Raw genomic sequence first — 24,000 nt, forward strand, 5'->3', positions numbered from 1 at the left:
AGTGCGGTGGTGTGTCATAGAAGTATTATAATAAGTTCGAAGGATGGCATGTTTACCATTAGCTGTAAAAAGTTATTCTTTATTTTCTACCAGTTTTGGTTATAGTGATCATCTTCACAGGAAGGAAAAAAGGTTAGGTGTATATGCAATTCAGCTTTCCATTGGATCAGTTGAAAACAGTTATAAAATGTTTACAGAATCACTTGTAATAGCCATGATTTCAATACCAGCACAAAGTTGATTTCCCTTTGGTTAAAGATAATGATCATTAAGGTTCATACTAAAGTCAGTTTTATGCTGGTATTGAAATCATGGCCTGTTATATGTGGTTCTGTAAACATTTTATGGCTGTGATAGTTTTCAACTTACCCAATTGGAAGCTGGAATTGCATATCCATTTAATGTATAACTGTTTTTGTTCCTGTGCAGATGGTCACTAGGAGCAAAACCAGTTGAAAATAAAAAATGAATTTGTGCAGCTGACGGCAAATTCCTGACAGCTGTATTAAGTCACCTCATTAAATTGTTAATTACAATATGTCTTTAATTTTACAACTCACATTGAAAAATTTTGTAACCCATAGTTACACCTGTGAATTCCTTGTACGTTTCAGAATGACAAATATTCAAAAATGAAAAAGCAAGCAGAGCTCCATAAAGAAGAACGACGTAAACTTTCAAGACCTGCAAGAGGCCTACGTACCAAAGGGAAGTCCAAGTTCTGGATGGGAAGGCGAACATTGTAGGATAGGAGCTGCTGGAAATTGGAAGATCTTTAGTTCCAGATAAAGATTTTGTTTGCAGTGTATATTTTGTACAGAAATATATATAATTATTTTTTAGAAACAATGTGCATTTTTATTTACAGAAATTAGTCGCCCTCCTTTCTCCTCTGTCTGTACAGATCTGACAAATATTTACATGTTTACTGTATTCATTGAGTCACACTTCTAATTCTCTTCCGTGTTTATCTGTAACCTTTTTGAAGTATTTTGGTAGTATTAACCCACTGTCATTTCCTGGGCTCAGTATAACATTATTTGAGGATCTGTAGAATTTCAAACCATCTGCAACAATACAAGAATTAGAGATCAGTGACATTTGAAAACTTATATGAAATTGGTCGCATTTCTTGAACTATGTACCAAGAACCTCCCCATCGCACCCCCCTCAGATTTAGTTATAAGTTGGCACAGTGGATAGGCCTTGAAAAACTGAACACAGATCAATCGAGAAAACAGGAAGAAGTTGTGTGGAACTCTGAAAAAAATAAGCAAAATATACAAACTGAGTAGTCCATGCACAAAATATGCAACATCAAAGAGAATGTGAGCTCAGGAGCACCATGGTCCCGTGGTTAGCGTGAGCAGCTGCGGAACGAGAGGTCCTTGGTTCAAGTCTTCCGTCAAGTGAAAAGTTTAATTTTTTATTTTCAGACAATTATGAAAGTTCAGGCACTCACACATAATCAACTTCGCTCTCCAAAATTCCAGGACATGTTCAGATTTGCTTGGACATATGCAGGATTTGACGTTCTACACATGGAAAAATTTGAAAACGTTAAAAACATATGTTTTGACAGAGCACAGGGAAAACTGTGACTGTGAAACTGTTTCATTCATTTGTTACAAACTCTTATGTTTTCATCACTTTTTTGGGAGTGATTATCACATCCAGAAGAAAACCTAAATCGGGCAAGGTAGAAGAATCTTTTTACCCATTCGCTAAGTGTACAAGTTAGATGGGTCGACAACATATTCCTGTCATGTGACGCACATGCCGTCACCAGTGTCGTATAGAATATATCAGACGTGTTTTCCTGTGGAGGAATCTGTTGACATATGACCTTGCGATCAAATGTTTTCGGTTCCCATTGGAGAGGCACGTCCTTTCATCAACTAATCGCACGGTTTTGCGGTGCGGTCGCAAAACACAGACACTAAACTTATTACAGTGAATAGAGACGTCAGTGAACGAACAGACAGATCATAACTTTGCGAAAATAAAAAATTAAACTTTTGTCTCGAGGGAAGACTTGAATCAAGGACCTCTCGTCCCGCAGCTGCTCACGCTAACTATGGGACCACGGCGCTCCTGAGCTCAGAATATCCTTGATGTTGCCTATTTTTTTCATAGTTCCACACAACTTCTTCCTGTTTTCTCGATTGATCTTCTGTGTTCAGTTTTTCAAGGCCTATCCACTGTGCCAACTTATAACTTGAGTGACATTTCACTGTTAATGAAATCTGTTTCATTGAACTTACCTCTGCTGACATCTTTGTTTATAAACTGGGAAGAAAACCTGTTTTGTCACAGTATAACCAAAAACATGTGCCAAATATTCCATTAAATTAGCTGTACGTACAGCTTATGGTGTTGGGGGTCATCTTATAAAAATGGAGGAAGATATATATATATATATATGAGAGAGAGAGAGAGAGAGAGAGAGAGAGAGAGAGAGCGCTAGCTTTATTCTTAAAAATTGTTCTGAGAGTTGGTGATCGTAAAACTCAGTTAAACCTGAACGATAATCTGCACAATCACAATAAAAGACACAAAAAGTAATTTCATGTGACTTTGCCTCCCTGTCAGAATTCAGAGAGGAGTTATGTTCTCTGATGAAAAGGTATTCAGCAAGCTTCTGTCTAACATAAAACAAGAAAATGGGATTCTCAATCAGTTCAATAGAAAATTGCAAATTATGGTTATCTTGTTTCAATGTTGAAAATTCCAGTTATTTTTGTGGTAAGAAGCAATGTTAACTTAAAGCACCATGAAAACTTGTAGTGTATTGTAAACAAGTCTCTGTTGTTATAGCTGCATGTAACTATTTCCTTTGAAAAATACCTAAGTAATAAATTAATATTAAGCTATCAATGTGAAAAAATAACAGCAACAGCTATTTATTTTATATCCTAGATGGAGAAAATGTGCCCACACAAGACCTGAGACTACTTGGGTGATTATTACAGAAACTGGAGATAGTGTCCTAATGCTACAAAAACTGAATTGACAGCTTTCTACTTCAACAGTTGCTTAGCAAACCAACCACTAAATGTCACCTATAACAAAACAATAAAGAACAACCCTCACCCTAAGTATCTTGGAGTCACAATGGATCATTCAGTATTCACCTCACTCACTCGCAGAAAAGTTAAAGACCAAGAACAACATTATCCGGAAGCTAGCTGTAACTTCTTGTGGGGGCTCATTATCTGTACAGCAGCCTTGTCTCGTATATTCTGTGACTGAACATTGCACACCAGTATGGTACAAGGGTGTGCATGTCAGTAATGAAGATAATCATTTGAACAGTACCATGAAAATCATAACGGGCACCTTGAGATCAACTCCTCTATCTTGGCTGTTTTCTCTCAGTAACATTGCTCCACCACATTTGAGATGACAAGAAGCAGTGACTCATGAATCGAAAAATATTAAGAGTTTTTCTAGAGAGTATCTGCCCAGGAAATTGTGCTCAGTCCACCTAGCGTCCAGACCTCAAGTCAAATAAACCATTCTGGACAGCTCGTGAGATCCAGCTATCCAAGACTGAAGATGTGTGGAAGGAGGCAGGGAGAAACACCACCATACACCAACATGGTCTCAAAGACCGCCACATGTATGTGAGGCTGCAAATGCCTAAAAGAACCTGGTGTCAACTGATGTGGACACGGAAGAAGTCCTTCATGTACAACTGGGGACACTCAGGCTCCCCATTTCGTGACTGTGGAGCTTCAGAGCAGACCATTGACCAGAGCAATGTCTCTAAAGATGTTTCAATGGAGACTGGAGGATACCATCAGTGCCTCTCCATTTGAATATTCCTTTTGTGCTTTATTGTGTAAATATTGCTGTGAATTGAGTAAGTGTAATCACATGATAAATAAATAAATAAAAAAGCAGTTATTTATTGTAAACTCTTCGGATCCTGCGTGTCGTATACAACACACAAAATCGATTATTTTTCAGCTGACAGAGCAGTAGTGTTTATGCGATGAGGCCTAACTTTGTGCTTTCACCACTAGATGTCAGGAGTGGCATAAATCTGATTTCATAGTGGTTTTGCTCATGTGCACTGACCTGTGAGCCATTTTCTTGAGACGTGCAAATGGATTAGAGCACAGCCAAAGCAAAGTTATTTAAGTATGAACACTATACTTTCATTTCTTTATATATTGCCTTTATTTTAATTTAATCATGTTTGGGATAGAACAGAGTTTTTTTAGATATGGCGTTTGAAATAATATCTGCCAAGTTTGCATGTTTTTTTATTTACTGAATCTTAACGTGTCGTATATGACACAATGGGACTGTGGGGTGCAATTTTTCTTTGTTTGTAATTTGGAATTATTTTTAATTAAAAATTTGTGTGCAGGTTAGTGATATTTGCATTAATTTCTTTTACTATCACAAGCAACTTTGGACATGGATAGTGATACCTCTGATGTAGAAGTATTGTCAAGTGAAGACGATGCTGAACAGATATTTACTCTGCCTGTGAACAGCACTGGATGAGAAATGTCGAGTGAATCTGAAGAGGATAGTGATTACCAGTGTTTTAAAACTGGACTACATGACCAGTGGTGAGCCTGCCTGGCACTATACAGACATTTTTAAGCCTCTTCCACCTGCTCCAAAATTTGATGCATCCCTGTGCCAAGGGAAACAAACAGAGCATTATTTAGTAAAATATATTCCTGAATCCATGTTTGAGCTCTTGTTTGAATTGGCCATACTTTGTTCATAAAGAAAAACTTCTAATTTTTTGGTGTGTGTGTTGCAGTGTCATATTTACGGTATCCCAGAATACGTGTGTACTTGGTAGACGCCACCAGTGTACCCAAAGTTGCCGAAAATATTTCAAGAGGCCAGTTCTTTTCAATAAGGAACTCAAAAAAACTTATTGTAGGTGAAACTGTGGCAGCAGAACTTAAAATCAAAGATAAATTTTTGAAGGTTCGTCCTTGGCTGTCTTCGTAATCCAAGAATCGAAAGTGTTTCGATTGATGAACAAATGATCCCTTGTGGGCTTCAACAGAAATGAGGCAATATGTGAGAGATAAACAAAACCCATGTGGCCTCAAGGACTTTTTTGTGTATGAAGGAAAAGGTGACACCATCGTAGAGGGCTCTCATCGTCTCTATATTGGTGGGAAAATGATAATGAGACTTGCCAGATCATTGCTCGAGTATGCAAGATTTACATGGACCATTATTTTACATCAGAAGGGTTACTTGATGCCCTACATGTAGATGCATGTTGTCAAGTAACAGGAACAATCCATATTCCAAAAGAGGACTCCTTGCATATGCTGAAATGGAAAGAAGAGGGGCCATGCTGCTATTCACTACTCTGTGTGAGGCGATGGACAAATTGCTGTTGTTAAATTGTTTGACAACAAGCCTGTCATCAATTTTAATAAACATTTTTGGAACAGCGATCAAAAATTTTTTAAGCCTGTCATCCACAGATAGCAAAACGCCCACATCACAATGTAGATGATGGTCAAAGGAGGATCATTCTTGCTTTAATGAATCAGTACCACATACTGTATCATAATACAAAGCAAATATGGGTAGAGTTGGTTTGTTGGATAGAATGGTTGCTGCTTACAGACAAGCAAAAGCAAATAAGTGGACAGTAAAAAGGATCTTGTATTTCTTTGAATTTGCATATGCTGCAGGCTGCATAGAATACAGGAAAGACTCTGCTGCATTGAGGAAGATATGTTGTCATGCTATCTGAAATTCAAAGCAGATATTTGAGAGTGGTTGATGGTTTTGCAAACAACATATGAAGAAGTAGTGTCTGAATCAGAAGCCCCACCATCAGTAGTCATCCATCTAAACAGAAAAGAACATCAGGAATCCTTCTCACGTCTGATATAGTAAATGATGGAAAGAATCATTGTTGCAGAATGCCTGGATGTAACAGTGTGGTAGTGATTCGAGAATTTCCACATAAATTCTGGAACTGCTTGACCTTCTGCCGCCTTGAACACGTAATGTTTTAAAGATAAGTGTGAGAGAGCCTATTTACTGTGCAGCACCTGTACTGTTCCTGAAGGAAAAAGGGAAGTATCGTGACAGAAGTCACACATTTGGTAGGAATTATACTGGTAAGTTTGGATTCTATATACCACTAGCGTTATTAGGTTTTATGAATGTCGGAAAGAACATGTTCATTTTTCCCAGAGTCGCCCCAGATTGCAAACGGCATTAAATAATGTCAGTACTGAAAAAAAAAATAGTACAAAAAATTAGAATGAAGGATGAAATATTTAAGTGTCCATGACACCTGGAATTTACCACTGGAGCTGAAGAGTGTGTCCTCACCATTCATAAGTAAGAGTGATGCGGAACGATATCATAAATAGAGCCTTACATTCTAAAAAACAAAGCAGAGTAAATAATCAGTGGGAAGACAAAAATCAGAAGCCTGCTCTATGGAGTACAAGGAGTTATGAAAAAAAATTGTGTGTATAAACTTATGTAGTAAATGATTACTTTTAAAATGTGGATTGTTACTAGGTACGATATTAATGTACATAATGATTATGTATAAAATATCACGTGTTCACTCTAAGGAGGGGGATATGAAGTGATTCGAGAATTTCTACATACATTCTGGAACCACTCGACCTTCTGCCGCCTCGAACACGCAATGTTTTAAAGATAAGTGAGAGAGAGCCTATTTACTGTGCAACACGTCTGTGTATGTGCAGGAGTGACGTTTGTCATGGGAGGACAGAAGCTGCGTCAGACAAGCGGCACCACCAAGTGTTTGCCGATCACGCTTTGGAAGCTGTATTAAAAGGACTAGGAGTGTTGCGTAATATTCCATGGTTTACGGTAGTGTGATAATTGTTAAAGAGACAGATGAAGCGTGGACTGAACAGGGACTTTTACTTACTTCATGTATGGGACTCACTAGAGGCGAGACATGTTAATAATTTGTGGTGGTTATTAAACCAGCCATGACATAAAAGTATATTAATAGAGTCTAATGTTTGATGACTCAGTTGGCTTAACATAGTTCAAATATTTATACAAGAAATGGTAAAGTGGTATCCTGTTGAAGTGAAAATATACAATGATTGAACTGAAAGTTTTCTACGAGTACCCAATTATTTCAAAAATAGTCTTTTAAATTCCTATAACCAGCTATAGTCTTTGGAGAAGAAGCTTTTGGGAGATCGACGTTGCTGAATATGCAGAGAAGAGGGTCGGCTAGACCTGTCACGTAAGTCATCTGATGAGAGAGAAGTGTGAATGCAATCCAGTTTTGCACCGCTCCTCGTGTCGTCAAAACATTAGTGTGTCAAGGGTCATCTGCACTAATTGTAAAGTCCATCTGTGCCTAGTAGCGAATAGAAACAGTTTTAAAACTTACCACCAAATGTAAATTATGTTTAAATATGGTTTGTGGGTAAAAATAACATTTAAAATGAAAAATAGCAATTATTTGTGACTCGTTTTTTCAAGTAATTTCCATCCTGAGACACAATGTGCCACACTGAATATCCAAAATATGGTTTTAAAAATTTGGGGAAATTATGTTGAATGATATGAATGTCTATAGTAAATATATAGAAATGAAGCAAAGCCCAGTTTTACTTATCCTGGGTGTGAAGAGGATAACTGATGAAGGAGCACTCTTTTTCACTGTAGCTGTTTTCCTGCTAGGTTAACAGGTTATATTTAACCTTTTTGACTACAAATAAAATTAAGCATTATAGTCATAATTTATTGTTAATAAAGTGTACAGAATAAGTTTCAAAGACTTGCACTCTCTTTTGTTAATGGGTACTATGACTCAATCCACATCCCTTGAGATTATCTTCATTGATGGCATCCAATGTTTTTAGTCCCTACTAACTCGCTACTGATATTCACAGACTGCGTATCACGTCTGGCTTTACTTGAAAATGGTTTGCATCTAGACCCCACCTGTGACTTTGATTCTGCTGTTATGTAAATGACTAAGATGTAGCCACTGATATACAACCTATGAAATGTGCAAATGGCTACTAGATCCAATGTTGGCCGTACTTAAAGCTTTCACCTTAGTCTGCTGTGATGAATTTGTTCCAGTGTGTCATGAATGTTTCAGTAATTGTCCATTCCTTGGAAGTACAGGAAAAATATATCAGCCCACCCTCCTTGGGGAGAGTCATTCAACATGTTGGTGTGAGAATCTACAACTTCTTAAAGGAAAGTACAGTACTGCCTTTGCATATTTTCTTCAATCCTAGAGAATGAAAAAATATAATTGATCATGTGAAAAAGATACACAAGCGGCAATCACTCATGGTCAGTTTGCAAAAGCCAACAGATTTCACTAATGTGAGAGCTGGTGCAGTGTTTCAGTACAAAAGGAGAAGTTCCATCAGCTTTTCATAATCCAAGTAGTAGTATGACACATGCCATTCAGCAGTCACCAAGTCTAGATCCAGTGAAACATTGGTGAGATTTCTGATGATTGTAAAAATGACATGAACCTTCTCTCTCCACAACTGTGATATTTTTATTTTTTTCTGCTTCTGGCAGGTGCACCTACATCATGGAAAGATGAAACAGCACATTGTTGTTAAGCTTAACACGCATTGTGGTGTAACCACATCAAAGGATATCGCCGGCTGAGGTGGCCGAGCGGTTCTAGGCGCTTCAGTCCGGAACCGCGCAACTGCTACGGTCGCAGGTTCGAATCCTGCCTCGGACATGGATGTGTGTGCTGTCCTTAGGTTAGTTAGGGTTAAGTAGTTCTAGGGGACTGATGACCTCAGATGTTAAGTCCCATAGTGCTCACAGCCATCAAACGATATCATCATCATGTTATTCATTTCCTTTCAGCGTGCCCCTTTGAGCATGAGGCCATATGCCTGGTGTTGGATTGGATTGTTGCACTAAATGGCCATATCACTTAGATAGGTCCATTGGTCTGAATTTTCCAAACACTCATACGGATAAAAGCCACTTTCAACAATTACAACTGATACTTGGGGGGTACTGAAAATTGCAGCAAAATGATGCATACCAAGAGGTTACTGCAAAGACGACATTCCTGGCTGGAATGAAGGCAACTAAAGGCTTCTCAAAGAATTTGAAGACTGGTGATTTGTTAATTACATTATTCTAAGTCAACAAGAGATAAACACGTACAGAATAAATAAGCAAATTACATACCTAACATAACATTCAGAGATCAGACACTCCAATACTGCAACACTCCAAAATACCTCAGAGCTACACTATATAGATCACTGACACAAAATCCAGCTGTGGAATGTGGTAGCCAAAATCAAACTTGGAACAAGATACTCCAGAAGCTTGCAACAGTCCTGTTGTTACACCTGGCTAAACACTGTTTACACTAAAATAAATGACACAGCTCCCAAAAAGTGCAGGGGCTACTGGTTTTTAATAATATTTCATACCATCAATAAGAAGATCACGGTCATTGCTGAATGAATGGGTGTTCAAGAATAAAAAACAACCTAGAATTACCAATTCATTCAAAATTTTCATTATCAGAAAACCGGCAACTGAGTTCTAGAAAATCATCGTGGTGAACAACAATTCTTCTGCAGAACAGTCACTTCGATGTGTAAGAAGCCTCGAGCAATCAATGGCAGGATTAAACTTCCTTGATGCATCACCAACTAATTAAAACTGCCTGGGAGCAACTAACAGATTTTCATCTACCCCAATGACACTGGTGCATACTATGTGGATCAGAACTGACCGTGGCAGATGTGGAGCATTGCTGCACCAATGAGGATGGAAGTCCTCTCCTGAGTATGTACACATTGAAGAGCCACAACCTGTACATCATATAACATTTGAACATTCTCTCGGAGCATCCATAGGGTCAATGGAAGACCCTCACAATTTGTCTGCAGAAGCTTCTCACTAGATTTCAAACATGGAACTAAAGCTGTGAACTCATGACAACTTGAGAATGTGTGTATCTGTATAAAAATGTATATATTTATTATAAATAGTTATCTGGTATTTACTGCCATCATCATATTATAATTAATTGCTCTGCAGTTTATTCAATGTTTAGCGTCTTGTCTGGTCCTACAAAATAGTATGCAGTCATGTTTCCTACAACAACAAGGTTTGGCGACACAAAACATTGCATGATTGCAGATCTTGCAAAATTCTAACAATTTTCAAGAGAGAAGTTCCCGTCTTCCAGATTCAGTGCAACTGTTTTAACTGTCAACCTGAAAGGGATGCACACTCCAAAACTACATAACAAGGAACACACTTCTAGATTGAAGCAATTTTTTATAATCATACAAAGTCACAGAATAAAAACCAAGTTACCAAAGGTCTGTCTCTTTGAGCTTTGTACTACAACAGTGCTGTTGTTGAGGAATTTCTGTTCTGACAATAATAAAACCTTTGATCATGACCATTATATTGGCCTATCAATGAAGGTTATATTTTTTCATCAGTATAAACATAATTTTCATACTAAGCAAAACACGTTGCACAAATTTCAAGGATCAGAAATTATCTCGGTGTACATGCCGCGTCAATTCGGGATAAAACTCCAAGCTTTCGACCACTACCTCCATGGTCGTCGTCAGGGCTAAAACTGACTGTCATGAACTAGCTAGTTCACTCAAGAAATACGTCGCGAAAGACTTTGTAGCCATCAGAAATTATAACAGAAAACAACTCACAACTTTTAGTTAAGCATATCAAACACATAATTCCTGCAAAACTGAAAATGGGACTGTAACTTGAATTTCTTTTAATTACACTATTCCCCACAGTTCCCACTCAGTTGAGCAGTTTAGTTTGTTGTGTTTATTTTTTGACTTTTAAACATGGACATACAGTATAGTGTTCATAGCTATTTACCTGCAAGAGCTTTTGGCATATCAATGTAGATATACAAATCAGCTGATTTACGCATGCCACTTATAACTCCTTCCTTGCCAGGCTCACCAGGAGCAAAATGAATGTGCATTCTTGACATGCGACTCAGACCTTCATGCTTAATCTTTTCCCAGTGCTTCTTGTATGTTCCATGTATAACCACAGGAGTGTTTGAAGATTCTAGTATTGGATCAAGATCCAACTTCTGTATGGCCTGTAGAAAAGGATTATTAGTATCTTCTACTACAGGTTACGCTTTTATTATGCTGGGAAAGTGGAGCTAATTTCCAAGTTTTACGGTACGGGAAACATAATTGATGTCAATGACAGGTTATTTAATTTCCATGTCTTTAAATAAAACAAACACCAGAATAATTTCTGCAACAAAAGGAGCTACATAGTGCTTCTGAAAACTGTGACATATATATGTGACTGTCTTAGCAACATCTGTTGCATAAGAGTGGCCAAAACCTTTGTGATGAACTTTTAAGAAAAGTTTATTGAAAAATAAAACTAAATATTCACTAATCTATCCATGATATAAATACACCACTAGTCACATTTTAAGATGCATGAAATATTTACAAATGATTTTTATTAACTGTTCTTTTAATATTACATGTCATAGTAAGAGAACTACAGCTACAAATTGTCAGTTCTTAATATAACTCTATTTGTAAACACAGGAAGTACCTCCAAAAAGCAGACAGACTTGATCACTTTGGATTACACCGATCAAAGCACAAAATTATTCCCCATTTTCAAAATGGAATGGTCACCAGTAACATAACTAACGATCTTTTTGCTGATCTTTTAATACTGTGCAATAAGGCAACATTGTTATTTTCTCTCTCTGCATGAAATAGAATGGTGATAGTCTCTTGGTTTACGAAACATGTAATTTACCAATGAGTTCCTGGAACAATGCTTGTCACTAAGGAATCTTGTGAACAGTGTGGAAGTTCCGTAGTAATCAGATTTAGCATCACAGTTGTAACCAACTATAATAAATGTGATAATGAAAAAATACAGATCATTGAACTTTCTTCTTGTATAGGAATGTCAGTATACAAGCCATATAATAATCCTTTTCAAATGAGGATCAGGAGTATCAGAAATAAATATATGTGTGTAGCTGGGACCTTTAGCAGACACAGCTCAAGGGGATTTCACAATAAAGATTAAAACCGCCAAGACTTACATAACTGAGACAAATCAAGCAAGTAGTGGCTCATACATGATCCAATGGTATTGCAGTCAATTAAAAGTGCAAGCCAGTGCCAAGGCTATAAGACTGACAGAACTTTTGAAAAAAGATCACTTGGTGACATTTAATATTTAACACACAACGTAGACTAACCATATGCTACATGGTTTCGACTTGCTGTAGATCCTAATAAGGTCCCTTTTTCAGAAGAGGCAACATGTTATTGCCTCATAAACAGTATAATTGCAAAGTTATAAGCAGTGGCAAATTTTGTTAGTGGTACAATTTGAAGTAGTGCTTACACGAGACTGGTTGGAAAAGAACGAGTTTGGTGCAACTTTAGGAGTCTTGAGTGATCACAGGAGAGTTGGGGTGAAGGAGAGTGACCCTACAGGATTTAAATGAAGCTTCAAAGCATAGTTTGTCAAAAAGTCTGATAGTTCTACAGTAGCCTCAAGTGGATAGTTTTAGTCAATAGCGAAAAGACAATTTCAAAATACTCATAGGAGGAAGTGAGAAGTAAAAGCAAACACAAAAGTGAAGCCAAAGTTTGTAGTTGCTATTTGATGGCAATAACTAACAAAATAAAGTGCTACATTATGAATCCATACTTCCTGTGTCCTCAGCAGCTGGGGCTAATCATGGAAGATAATTCTAATTTACATGAATGTTAAAAATGTTTAAGTACTGTACTTGACAACAGGTATTAAAACAGCAAATTAATTCTGTGAGGTCAAGGATAAGCAGACTTTTTCTAGAAACGGTGACTATTTCAACTTTTTTTTGTCCTAATGTTGAATGTGAAAAAGTAAAAGGGCTTTGATAAGGAGAGGACACCAGAATCAGCATGGAGTTAATAAAATCTTATCCAGTGTATGGATATTGAACATTTTGAGATACTCTAAGTGAGCAGTCCACTCTCATTAGTTGTAATCCATTTGGTGACCTCAGTTTAACTAATCACAGTAACTGTAAAGGAACTGAGATGGCCACTTAAATGTGCTCCTGGTCAGTATTGCTTTGTTAGATTTATTAGGAAGTAGCAATGCCATCAGAGGGGTACAACAACATTTGAGAAGATGTGGCCATAACATTATGTTAATTGTATGTCAAGAAATAAAACGTGTTTATAAGGAAACTTTATATTTACAGTGTATTAAATCAAGTGTTGCAGATTGCACATTTCAAGAAAAAGAATATGATACTTATAAAACTTATTATTTGGTGAAAAATGAATGGAAGCAAATCACTCTAGCAATAGTGTTAGGCACTTGAATTGTGTGTAAAAAAAATAATTTTTTACAGTGGCATTAAAAGGGAGGAAAGGGCAAACAGAAGGATTTCAATAGCCATCCATAAAAAACACAGAAGAGATATCAAATGCTGGATGGAAATTGGTGAGATAATAAAGACTGTAGAAATCTCAAAATATGCGCATGAAGTTGTCATTGTTGGGGCTAAGGCACCTATAAATGACACTAAAAGCAAAGTCAAAGATGAGTTTTATGAAAAGTAAAACAAGTGTACTAGAAAGCATAAGAATCTGCAAGAAAAATTTTAGTGGAAAAGTAGGGGTTGCCACAGACAGTGGAGTAGTGGGAATATACATGATGTTTCAAAAAGAATATTTGTATTACAAAGTATTATTTTATTAGAAAGTATTATTTTGTCCAAACTATCAATCGCTGCACCTTGGCTCGGCTATTGGAGAAACAAATACGTAGTCTAGTTTATATTAATAGCCACTAGATGTCAGTTGTCTTCTGTTTTGGTTGGTAACTGTCACAAGTTTAAAATGGCTACTCCGCAGCAGTAATCATTTTGTGTTCTCGAGTTTGTGAAGTGCAGTTCTGTGATTACAGTGCAAAGACATATCAGGTTGAGGTACCAAACCGATCCTCCGAATGAGTGGAACATTCACAGATGGTGTCGACAGTTTCTGGATACAGGATTTGTATGTAAAGGAAAGAGTCCTGGCCACCCTCGTGTTCCTCAAGAAAAGTTGCACGAATTCAAACTGCTTTCCAATGTAGTCCTTCAAAATCAATTTGTTATGCCCATAGGGAGTTACAACTGCCTACAACAACAATTTGGCGTGTTTCGGTTGGTTATGAAGCCATACAAGCTCTGTGCCCTGATGACAAACACAAATGTGGCATTTTGTAATGAGATTCTTGATGCTATTGACAATGATAACACTTTCACACAATGCATTGTGTTCAGTGATGAAGTGACTTTCCATGTTAGTTGTCAGGTACACAAACACAGTGTTTGAATTTGGGGCCTACAGAACCCACATGCAGCCACTGAACATGTACGAGATTAGCCCAAAGTCAATGTGTTTTGTACAATATATCAATCATCTGTTTATGGCCCATTCTTCTTTGATGGAAACATGGTGAATGGTCAGCAGTATCTCGCTGTTACAAAACTGGTTGTTTCTGAGGCTGCACAAAGACAACTTCATTTTTCAACAAGACAGGGCACCCCTTCACTGGAGTTGTCAAGTGCGTGAATATCTGAATGAAACTACCGAACCATGTCTCAGCTGGGCTCCATGGTCACTGGATTTGACACACTCTGACTTCTTCCTATGGGGTTTCATTAAAGACAATGTTTATGTACCACCACTCCCGCAGAACCTGAAAGTGTTGAAGAACCGGATCCATACTGCCATAACATCAGTGACAAAGGACATGCTTGCTGAAGTATGGGAGGAATTTGAGTATTTATGTGATATTGTTCATTTCGCTGATGGAGGACATATTGAACATCTGTAATCTGAACTTGAGAGGTTCGTAAATATGTGTGTAGTGTTTCATATGTGTTTGTCTTAAAGTTTAATAATAAATATACGCATTTGAAATACGTAGATTCTTTTTGAAACACCCTGTATGATGAGACAGTAAATTACACTGGGGAAAGATTAGTTGATAAACGTGAGACTTTGTCCTTCAAGATTTTAAAGGGTTTTGTTCCTCACAAGCAGATCTGCAAGCATACGTGGAGAGTCCTCCCATAAATATCAGGTCAATAATGGACTATATTATTCAAAATAAAAATTTCAATTTAAGAACAAATGATGTTAGAGCCTACAGGGGTGCATAATACGGCTCAGACAACTTCCCATTAGGTGGCAGATGATAGTAACATCCAAGGAACAAAAAACAAATTAAAGGGGCAAATACAATAGAAGGTGGATATAATACGGTAGTTGGGGACATGATTTATTCCAATGTTACAGCATACCCACAGTATATTGAGAGTAAACCACGTAATGACAAAGTAGGCATGGAAATTTAGGAAGAACACATAATACAATATACACACTGCACAACATTGCATTTAAGTTTAAAGAACATTAGATGTTAAACACTTCGGAAACTGACAAAATAGGGTACAGCAACTAGGCAAGCTCCACTCAAACATCACCCAAACAATAACGATTTTTAATATGGTATATAAAGTACTGGATGATAATTTACAACACTTCCTGCAAGCTACAGTACGTCATTATTCTACAGCATTACAGAAGTCAGTCAGCTTTCTTTGGTGGGTCATTTCATGCAGTTTCTTTAGTGCATACTGTTTTATGCTCGTAAGGTGCAACAACTCAATTTGGTCTGGTTCACTTTGTCTCTCCATCCACATAGCACTTTATTTATATTATCCAGTACTTCACATGGACTAGAAATATAATCTACACTTTCTTCTTCAACTTCATCATCCTCCTCCTCAACTGCTTCACTACTCTCATTTCAAACAGAGTCAATAATGTCCTCATCGTCTACAGTCTCCAAAATCAGTTCCTTTTTGTCGATGACTACCCAACAGCACAAGCCTTCAAGATCAATATTGCACTGTAGAACATGACATGCTGACTGGATGTCACTACTGTTGGAATCTATGTCACTGCAACATTCATCTGTTGCATTTTCTTCAATGGAACACTTGGTTCAGCAATTCCTAGTAATGGTCACACTGATGCTTTGCCACACCAAGCCTTCTGAAGAAACAACACACTTAAGATTTACAGATTTCAAGAACATTTCCTTTTCCTCATTTGAATTTTCTATTGAAGTGGGCATTTCATGGTAATAATGAGCACTGAGTGCACATATTATACACTGATCCAGCAGTTGAGTTAATACCACCATGGTTTCCTAGCAAAAACAAAGTTTTTATTTTTCCATCTTGTGATTGCAACACATCAGCAGGTGGATGATCTGGACAGTGAGCAGGGACTAATAGAGTGTCCTCTCTCAGTTTAAGTGACTCTAGGTACTTGCTCACTGATGGAACAAGCTCTTCTTGAAACCAATAGCTGAAAATGTCACATGTCATCCAAACATTCTTTGAATGCTTTTAAGTGTATTGGAATAGTGATACGTATACATTCTTGGAATATCCCGGGCTTTTACTTTTACCTGTACAAAGAGGTTTCAACTTATGGCTCCCCAATTTATTTGTGGCAAAGAGGAGGGTTATTGTGCATTTATACATTTTCAAACTCGTCTTATTTCATTATTTTTTTTTTTGTATTGAGAGTTTTGGTTGGAAGCAATTGAAAATAAAGTGCCATTTCATCACAGTTATACTCTTTATAATCATTTACATTTTCACCTAACATTACTTTGTGTAGAATTTCACAAAACTGTGAAGCAGATACACTGTCAAAAGAGCTTGATCTCCTTCAATGGTTGTTTGGCAAATTCATTGGTGACATTTCCATCTCCAAAACCATCCATTGGAAACTATAAAATATTTGTTGCCATGTAAATCAAAGTGAGATTTATCAGCATAGGCTTTAATAATTGATCCGGAAAGTGGTACACCTTCACTGCTCTTTATTAAAAACCACCAATAAAGGCATTTGTCAAGTTCACTGTCTTTTTTCCTAGTTTATTGCTTTTTCTGCCAATTCTCACGTCACTTTCAACTGTGTTTAGAAAACTTCTAAGTTTGCTCTCTTTTTTTTCACCCATCTGCTGATTGTTGGTTCAGGTACACCACACTCGCATGATAAATTTGCTTTAGTTTTACCTTTCTTCACACGATCAATAACTTTTAGTTTATAGCTCGCAGAATAAAATTTCCATTTCTGTGATGACAAGCACACAGAAATCTAGACAATGAATGAATAATTTATGATCCACATGATGGTTGTGCTCATTTCAATTACTGCCGAGCACTATTGCGTAATCACTTTGTTGACTGCATTACAGTGTTAATTGTGAGGTGTGAATTCAAGGCTTCTGTCCAGCAACAATGCCGGTATGTTGATAAGACAAACTGTAGGTTGATTTTACTTCTGCCCATTTATTTTGGTCATCATTTAGAGTGTTTGTAGATTGGAGCAGTAAATTATACTGCAGAAAGGCTACATGCAGACTGTAATAAGACTTTTGTCACATTTATAAAATATACTGAAGAAGAGAAATTTGTTAACATCGAGTATAGATTTAAGTGTCAGGAAGTCGTTTCTGAAAGTATTTGTATGGAGTGTAGCCATGTATGGAAGTGAAACATGGGCGATAAATAGTTTGGACAAGAAGAGAATAGAAGCTTTCAAAATGTGGTGCTACAGAAGAATGCTGAAGATTAGATGGGTAGATCACATAACTAATGAGGAGGTATTGAATAGAATTGGGGAGAAGAGGAGTTTGTGGCACAACTTGACAAGAAGAAGGGACCGGTTGGTAGGACATGTTCTGAGGCATCAAGGGATCACAAATTTAGCATTGGAGGGCAGCGTGGAGGGTAAAAATCGTAGAGGGAGACCAAGAGATGAATACACTAAGCAGATTCAGAAGGATGTAGGTTGCTGTAAGTACTGGGAGATGAAGAAGCTTGCACAGGATAGAGTAGCATGGAGAGCTGCATCAAACCAGTCTCAGGACTGAAGACAACACCAACAACAACAACTGTGAGTGCAAAAATCATTCATAAATGATATTTTATTTTGGGGGACATACCTTATACCACATTACATACAAATTCGTGTTGTATCGTATCACGTTATATTGGGCTTCTACTGTATTCCAAGGACAGTGGATGCTATGAAATACAACATAAGTAGTTTGAAACAAGAGTCTGTACCATTTCTTTATAAATTACAGTTGCTAAATAAACTGAGGCACTTAGAAGAAGGAATGGTGGAACTTATGTACCAAGTAATTAAAAAATGCATACATAAAACAGAATTTGAAGCACTGGGCCAGCAAGAAGAAGAAAGAAAGAAAGAAGCAATCACAATAGTGGACTCATAAAGCTTTGAAAAAAAAGTAAACCTAAAAAAGATGTTTTATAATGATTGGCAGAAAACGGGACAAACATGATTGAGCTTTCTATGTTAGAATGGACAGAGAAGTAAGAGAGGATGTCTATAAAAGGAAAAGTGAAATGTGGGAGGATAAATGTGAGGTAATCAACTGATCCATGGGGGCACAAGAGAGCAGCAGCATGGATAATGGCTGCATGGCTGAGGAAAGAAGTAAAAGAAAGAGCAAACTTGCCAATTATCAGTCTGTTAGAGTGGGAGAAGCATTTTTTTTTTTTAATGCCTTCTACCGGAAGAAAGAACAGAGTACAAGGAAATAAAGTGGAAGACAAGGATGCTTTCTGTCTCCCACGCTCTTTAAGATATATGTGCAGAAGGCACTGGATATGTGGTACAGAAAGTGCATGGGCATTGGGACTGAAGTAGGGAACCAATGTACTGATTCACTTTTCTATGCTGATGATCCGGTTGTTTTGGCAAACAACGACGAGGATATAATCATATCTTACACGCTTGTGAAGATGTTGGAAGAGTATAAAATGTTGGGTCTGAAAATTAATTTTGCAAATACAAAATATCTTTGTTACGGTGAGGATGGAAGTAACTTGGACATTGGCCGACATCATATTAAAGTGTGTAAAATATCCTATCACATGATAGAAGCTGTGACAGATATCCGATAACAGATCAGGTAGGGAAGTGTGGCTGTGCAAAAATTAAATCCTAAAAGTTAAAATGTGTTAACACAAATCCATTGTATAACCAATAACAAGCTACGGAAGTGAGTGATGGGAATGCACAGAAAAAAATACAAAGAGACGTAGAGCTTTAGAAATGGGCCACTTGAGAAGAGCATGTAGAATTTCCCGACATGACCATGTAAGAAATGAGGGAACGAGAGAAGACGCAGACTCCTTGTAGTATTATGGATAGAATAAAAGAAAGACAGCTATGATGGTTAGGGCATATCAAAAGAATGGAAAAAGACTGATGGGCCAAGAGATTACCCTCATGGCAACCACCTGGAAAGAGAAGGAGAAAAAGACAACAGAAAGGCTGACTAAGTGGTATACAAGAAGTTATGGGGGGAAGAGGATGAGGAAGAATGGCAAGATCAAGGTGTTTGGCAACAGAGATGCAGTATGCCATGACAGCTGTAGGTTCCCTACAACAAGAAGTGGTGTTCAGCAAGCTTAAAATTCGACAACACACTTTTTGACCTCTTGCCTTTTTATTCATAATACATACAGGAGAAAACACACTGAAAAAAAGGAGAGGAACTGTTCAACCTATTATTTTTAGAGTTTATGTTACAGTGGGAAATCAAAAATAAACACCTAAAAGTAATGGCCCAACATCAGTGAGGTTTTATTCATATGTTATGTAGCTTGTAAAACATAATAATCTCAGGGTAACATACATATGAAGAGATTGTCTTGGACAGCAATTTCAGTACCTTGTGTAGTTTTCCCTGCCTCTGATGCAGACTTATAATCATACACAGAGGCAACCACAGCAATGTTGGACACCATTTTGGGAGAGTGTGTTACAAGTTATTCCACCTGTGGGTACAACTTGCAAAGGAAAATAGCCAGTAAGGCAGATCAGACCAAGCACTGTATCACCTCGTCCAACATATGCTTAGAATGGGCGACATCTGAAGATCCTGTTGGCTAGGGGAGCTGAATAAACATCATGGAGAGCAGAAGTGTGTGCTTAAGCAGCACGCTTCTGCATGCTAGAAAGTCCTGAATCCAGTCACAAATCTGGTCCGACATTCTGCAAGCTAATATTTTGTTGACTAAGCGACAGTGTGGAACCGCATCCATTGCCCTCGGGAAGGCAAGGAACATGGAATCAATCTGGGGAGGACATCTGTCGCCCTCTTAGAGCACAAGGATGAACAGATCAAGCTGAGTTTTACAGGATCCCATTTATGAAATCCACCATGATTTCTATGAAGGAGAGTTTCATTCTCTGAAAAGATCTTAATATGCAAGTATAAAACATGTTCCATAATTCCAGAAAGCTGATGCCAGTGATATGGGTCTCGAATTATGCACATCTATCCTTTAAAACGGGAATTACTTGTGCCTTCTTCCAATTATACGGAACCCTTTGCTGCCCCACTGAACTAGAATAAACTTCTGCCAGAAGGGGAGCAACTTGTATAGAATCAAATACATATTTCATCAAGTTAAACTGCTTTTTCTGTGTTGACTTATTTTAGTTGATTTTATATTCACTTATCTAAATATGTCATTTTAGCATTTATGCAGTAAGTGACAGGAGATACCATATTATGATTTACTGCAGTGAAATAATTTTGCAAGGCTGAAATCAGTACTTACCATATAGCGGAGGTGCTGAGTCGCGATAGGCACAATAAAAAGATTCACACAATCATAGCTTTCGGCTATTAAAGCCTTTGTCAGCAAGACACACACACACACACACACACACACACACACAAGTGCAACTTGCACACACGTCTGCAGTCTCAGAGAGCTGAAACTACACTGCGAGCAGCAGCACCAGTGCATGATGGGAGTGGCGACTGGGTGGGGGTATGGAGGAGGACTGGGTGGGGAGGGGGAGGGATAGTATGGTGGAAGTAGCAGACAGTGAAGTGTTGCAGTTTAGATGGAGGGCAGGAGAGAAGGTGTGGGGGAAGGGAGGGGGTAAGTAACGGAAAGGAGAGAAATAAAAATAAAAAGAAATTAAAAGACTGGGTGTGGCAGTGAAATGACAGCTGTGTAGTGCTGGAATGGGAACAGGGAGGAGGCTGGATGGGTGAGGACACTGACTAACGAAGGTTGAGGCCAGGAGGATTATGGGAACATAGGATGTATTGCAGGGAAAGTTCCCACCTGTGCAATTCAGAAAAGCTCGTGTTGGTGGGAAGGATCCATATGGCACAGGCTGTGAAGCAGTCATTGAGATGAGGGGTATCATGTTTGGCAACGTATTCAGCTACAGGGTGGTCCACTTGTTTTTTGGCCACAGTTTGTCGGTGGCCGTTCATGCCGACAGACAGCTTGTTGGTTGTCATGCCTACATAAAATGCAGCACAGTGGCTGCAGCTTAGCTTTTAAATCACATGACTGGTAGCCCTGCCTTTGATGGGATAGGTGATGTCAGTGACCGGACTGGAGTAGGTGGTGGTAGGAGGATGTATGGGACAGGTCTTGCATCTAGGTCTATTACAGGGGTATGAGCTAAGAGGTAAGGGATTGGGAGCAGGGGTTGTGTAAGGATGGACGAGTTTATTGTGTAGGTTCGGTGGACAGCGGAATACCATGGTAGGAGGGGTGGGAGGGATAGTGGGTAGGACATTTCTCATTTCAGGGCACAACGAGAGGTAATCAAAACCGTGGTGGAGAATGTAATTCAGTTGCTCCAGTCCCAGATAGTACTGAGTTACGAGGGGAATGCGCCTCTGTGGCCGGACTGCGGGACATTGGGAGATGGTGGGAGACTGGAAAGATAAGGCACGGGAGATTTGTTTCTGTACAAGGATGGGAGGATAATTACAGTCAGTGAAGGCTTCAGTGAGACCCTTGGTATATTTAGAGAAGGACTGCTCGTCACTGCAGATGCGACGACCATGGGTGGCTAGGCTGTACGGAAGGGACTTCTCAGTATAAATGGGTGGCAGCTGTCGAAGTGGAGGTATTGTTGGTGGTTAGTAAGTTTGATATGGATGGAGGTACTGATGTAGCCATCTCTGAGGTGGAAGTCAACATCTAAGAAGGTGGCTTGTTGGGTTGAGTAGGACCAGGTGAAGCAAATGGGGGAGAAGTTGTTGAGGTTCTAGAGGAATGTGAATAAGGTGTCCTCATCTTCGTTCCAGATAGCAAAGATGTCATCAATGACTCTGAACCAGGTGAGGGGTTTACGATTCTGGGTTTTTAGGAAGGATTCCTGTAGATGGTCCATGAATAGATTAGCATATGATGGTGCCATGCAGATGCCCATAGCCGTACCGCGGATTTGTTTGTAGGTAATGCCTTCATTGTTACATTCCATCCTGGATTTTCCATTGTTTGAAATCAGTACTTAGTGTTCTCTCTATCACCTTTCATTTTGGTGCCAGTATTATCACTGAGAAAAATGTATAAATGAATTTGATCCATTTGATGACTTAACAGAATGTCAAAACTGACTAGGATTTTCATCAGCAGGTAAAATTTACTTTCAAATTGGCAACAGAATGGGCTAGCTGATTTTCTGTCCAATGTCTGTTCAAAAAATTTCAGAACTTAGTCCACAAAATTTTTCTGTGCTCATCTTTTACTTATTGTCCATGGTCTACTTTGAAATACTCTACTCCACAATTGGTACACCACTTCAAATGCCATTTCCATTTCCAGAAGCAGTCTTGATATGCCTCATGCTGGACTGTGTGAAGCACTGTGTGTTAATTTGCTTTCATTTCACCTGTTGTTGCAAATCTTCATTCTTTCTATGGGGTTTCCAGGTCTGGAGAGTACAAAAGATGAGGCAGCACAGTGATATCATTTTTTGTGTAACAGTCACGCACCAACAGGGATGACCATGCAGCTGCATTATCATGATGCAACAGCAATCAATTGTCCGCCACATTTCAGGCCATTTCCTTCTCACATTTTCTCACAGGCATTGCCACATGTCCTGATAGTACCATTGATTAGCATTTTGTCCCTGTCGCACAAATTCATGATGAACTAATCATTCAGAATCAAAGAAAACTATCAGCATGGCTCTGACATTTCCTCTGACCTGGCGAGCTTTTTTTGGTCTTGGAGAACCTTGATCTCAACACCATAACTGTAGACCAACATCTCATCAACAGTTATGGTTCAAATGGCTCTGAGCACTATGGGACTTAACATCTGAGATCATCAGTCCCCTAGAACGTAGAACTACTTACACCTAACTAACCTAAGGACATTACACACATCCATGCCCGAGGCAGGATTCGAACCAGCGACCGTAGTAGTTGCGCGCGGTTCCAGACTGAAGCGCCTAGAACCGCTCGGCCACTGCAGCCGGCCCACAAGTTATAATTGTCTTAAGGAAGAACTGGTTCTCATTTGCGTAATCCAAAAGCTCTTCACAGACTGCAAGGTGCCAGTCTTTCTGGTCTCTCATGAGCCATGGGATGAACTTGGCAGCAACATGATGCATTCCAAGATTCTGTGTCAGGATATCATGATGTGATCCAACTGAAATGTTACATTCTCCTGCAATCTCTTGGACAGTCAGTCTTTGACTGCCATGCACAATTTCAATGATGTTCTTGAAATGAGCATTGTTGACAGACGTCGAAGAGTGTCCTGAATGAGGGTCATCTTTTACTTCTGTCTGGCCATTTTTAAACCATGTGAACCATTTGTAGCACCGAGTACTTTTTAAACATTCCTCACCGTAGGCTTCCTGCATCATTTGGTATATCTCTATAAAGGTTTTCTTGAGTTTCACACAAATTTAATGCAGACGCGTGATACAACATTCTACTCAATACAGCACAGAACAGACATGCAACAATGAAACTTCAGCAGTTACACATTAAACACAGGCATGTGCAGGGATGCCAAGCACATTTGGCTCCAGCACACCACTGGCACGAAAT

General features: G+C 38.5%; 2 protein-coding genes across 3 annotated transcripts in view; one reads left to right on the forward strand and one right to left on the reverse strand.

Annotated features, from left to right (window-relative positions):
* Positions 1-849, forward strand: part of LOC124777071 (nucleolar protein 10) — a 101,838-nt gene extending 100,989 nt beyond the window's left edge. The window contains exon 14 of the mRNA XM_047252344.1: positions 615-849. Coding sequence (XP_047108300.1) covers positions 615-746 — 132 coding nt within the window. The 3' untranslated portion in view covers positions 747-849. The remainder of the gene's footprint in view (positions 1-614) is intronic.
* Positions 833-24,000, reverse strand: part of LOC124777072 (tRNA 2'-phosphotransferase 1) — a 68,937-nt gene continuing 45,769 nt past the window's right edge. For both annotated transcript variants that reach the window (XM_047252345.1, XM_047252346.1), the window contains 2 exons: positions 10,882-11,113; positions 833-1,067 (listed from right to left, as the gene is read on the reverse strand). In XM_047252345.1, coding sequence (XP_047108301.1) covers positions 943-1,067; positions 10,882-11,113 — 357 coding nt within the window. In that variant the 3' untranslated portion in view covers positions 833-942. The remainder of the gene's footprint in view (positions 1,068-10,881; positions 11,114-24,000) is intronic.

This window comes from Schistocerca piceifrons, chromosome 2 (genome assembly GCF_021461385.2).
Source record: "Schistocerca piceifrons isolate TAMUIC-IGC-003096 chromosome 2, iqSchPice1.1, whole genome shotgun sequence".
NCBI lineage: Eukaryota > Metazoa > Arthropoda > Insecta > Orthoptera > Acrididae > Schistocerca > Schistocerca piceifrons.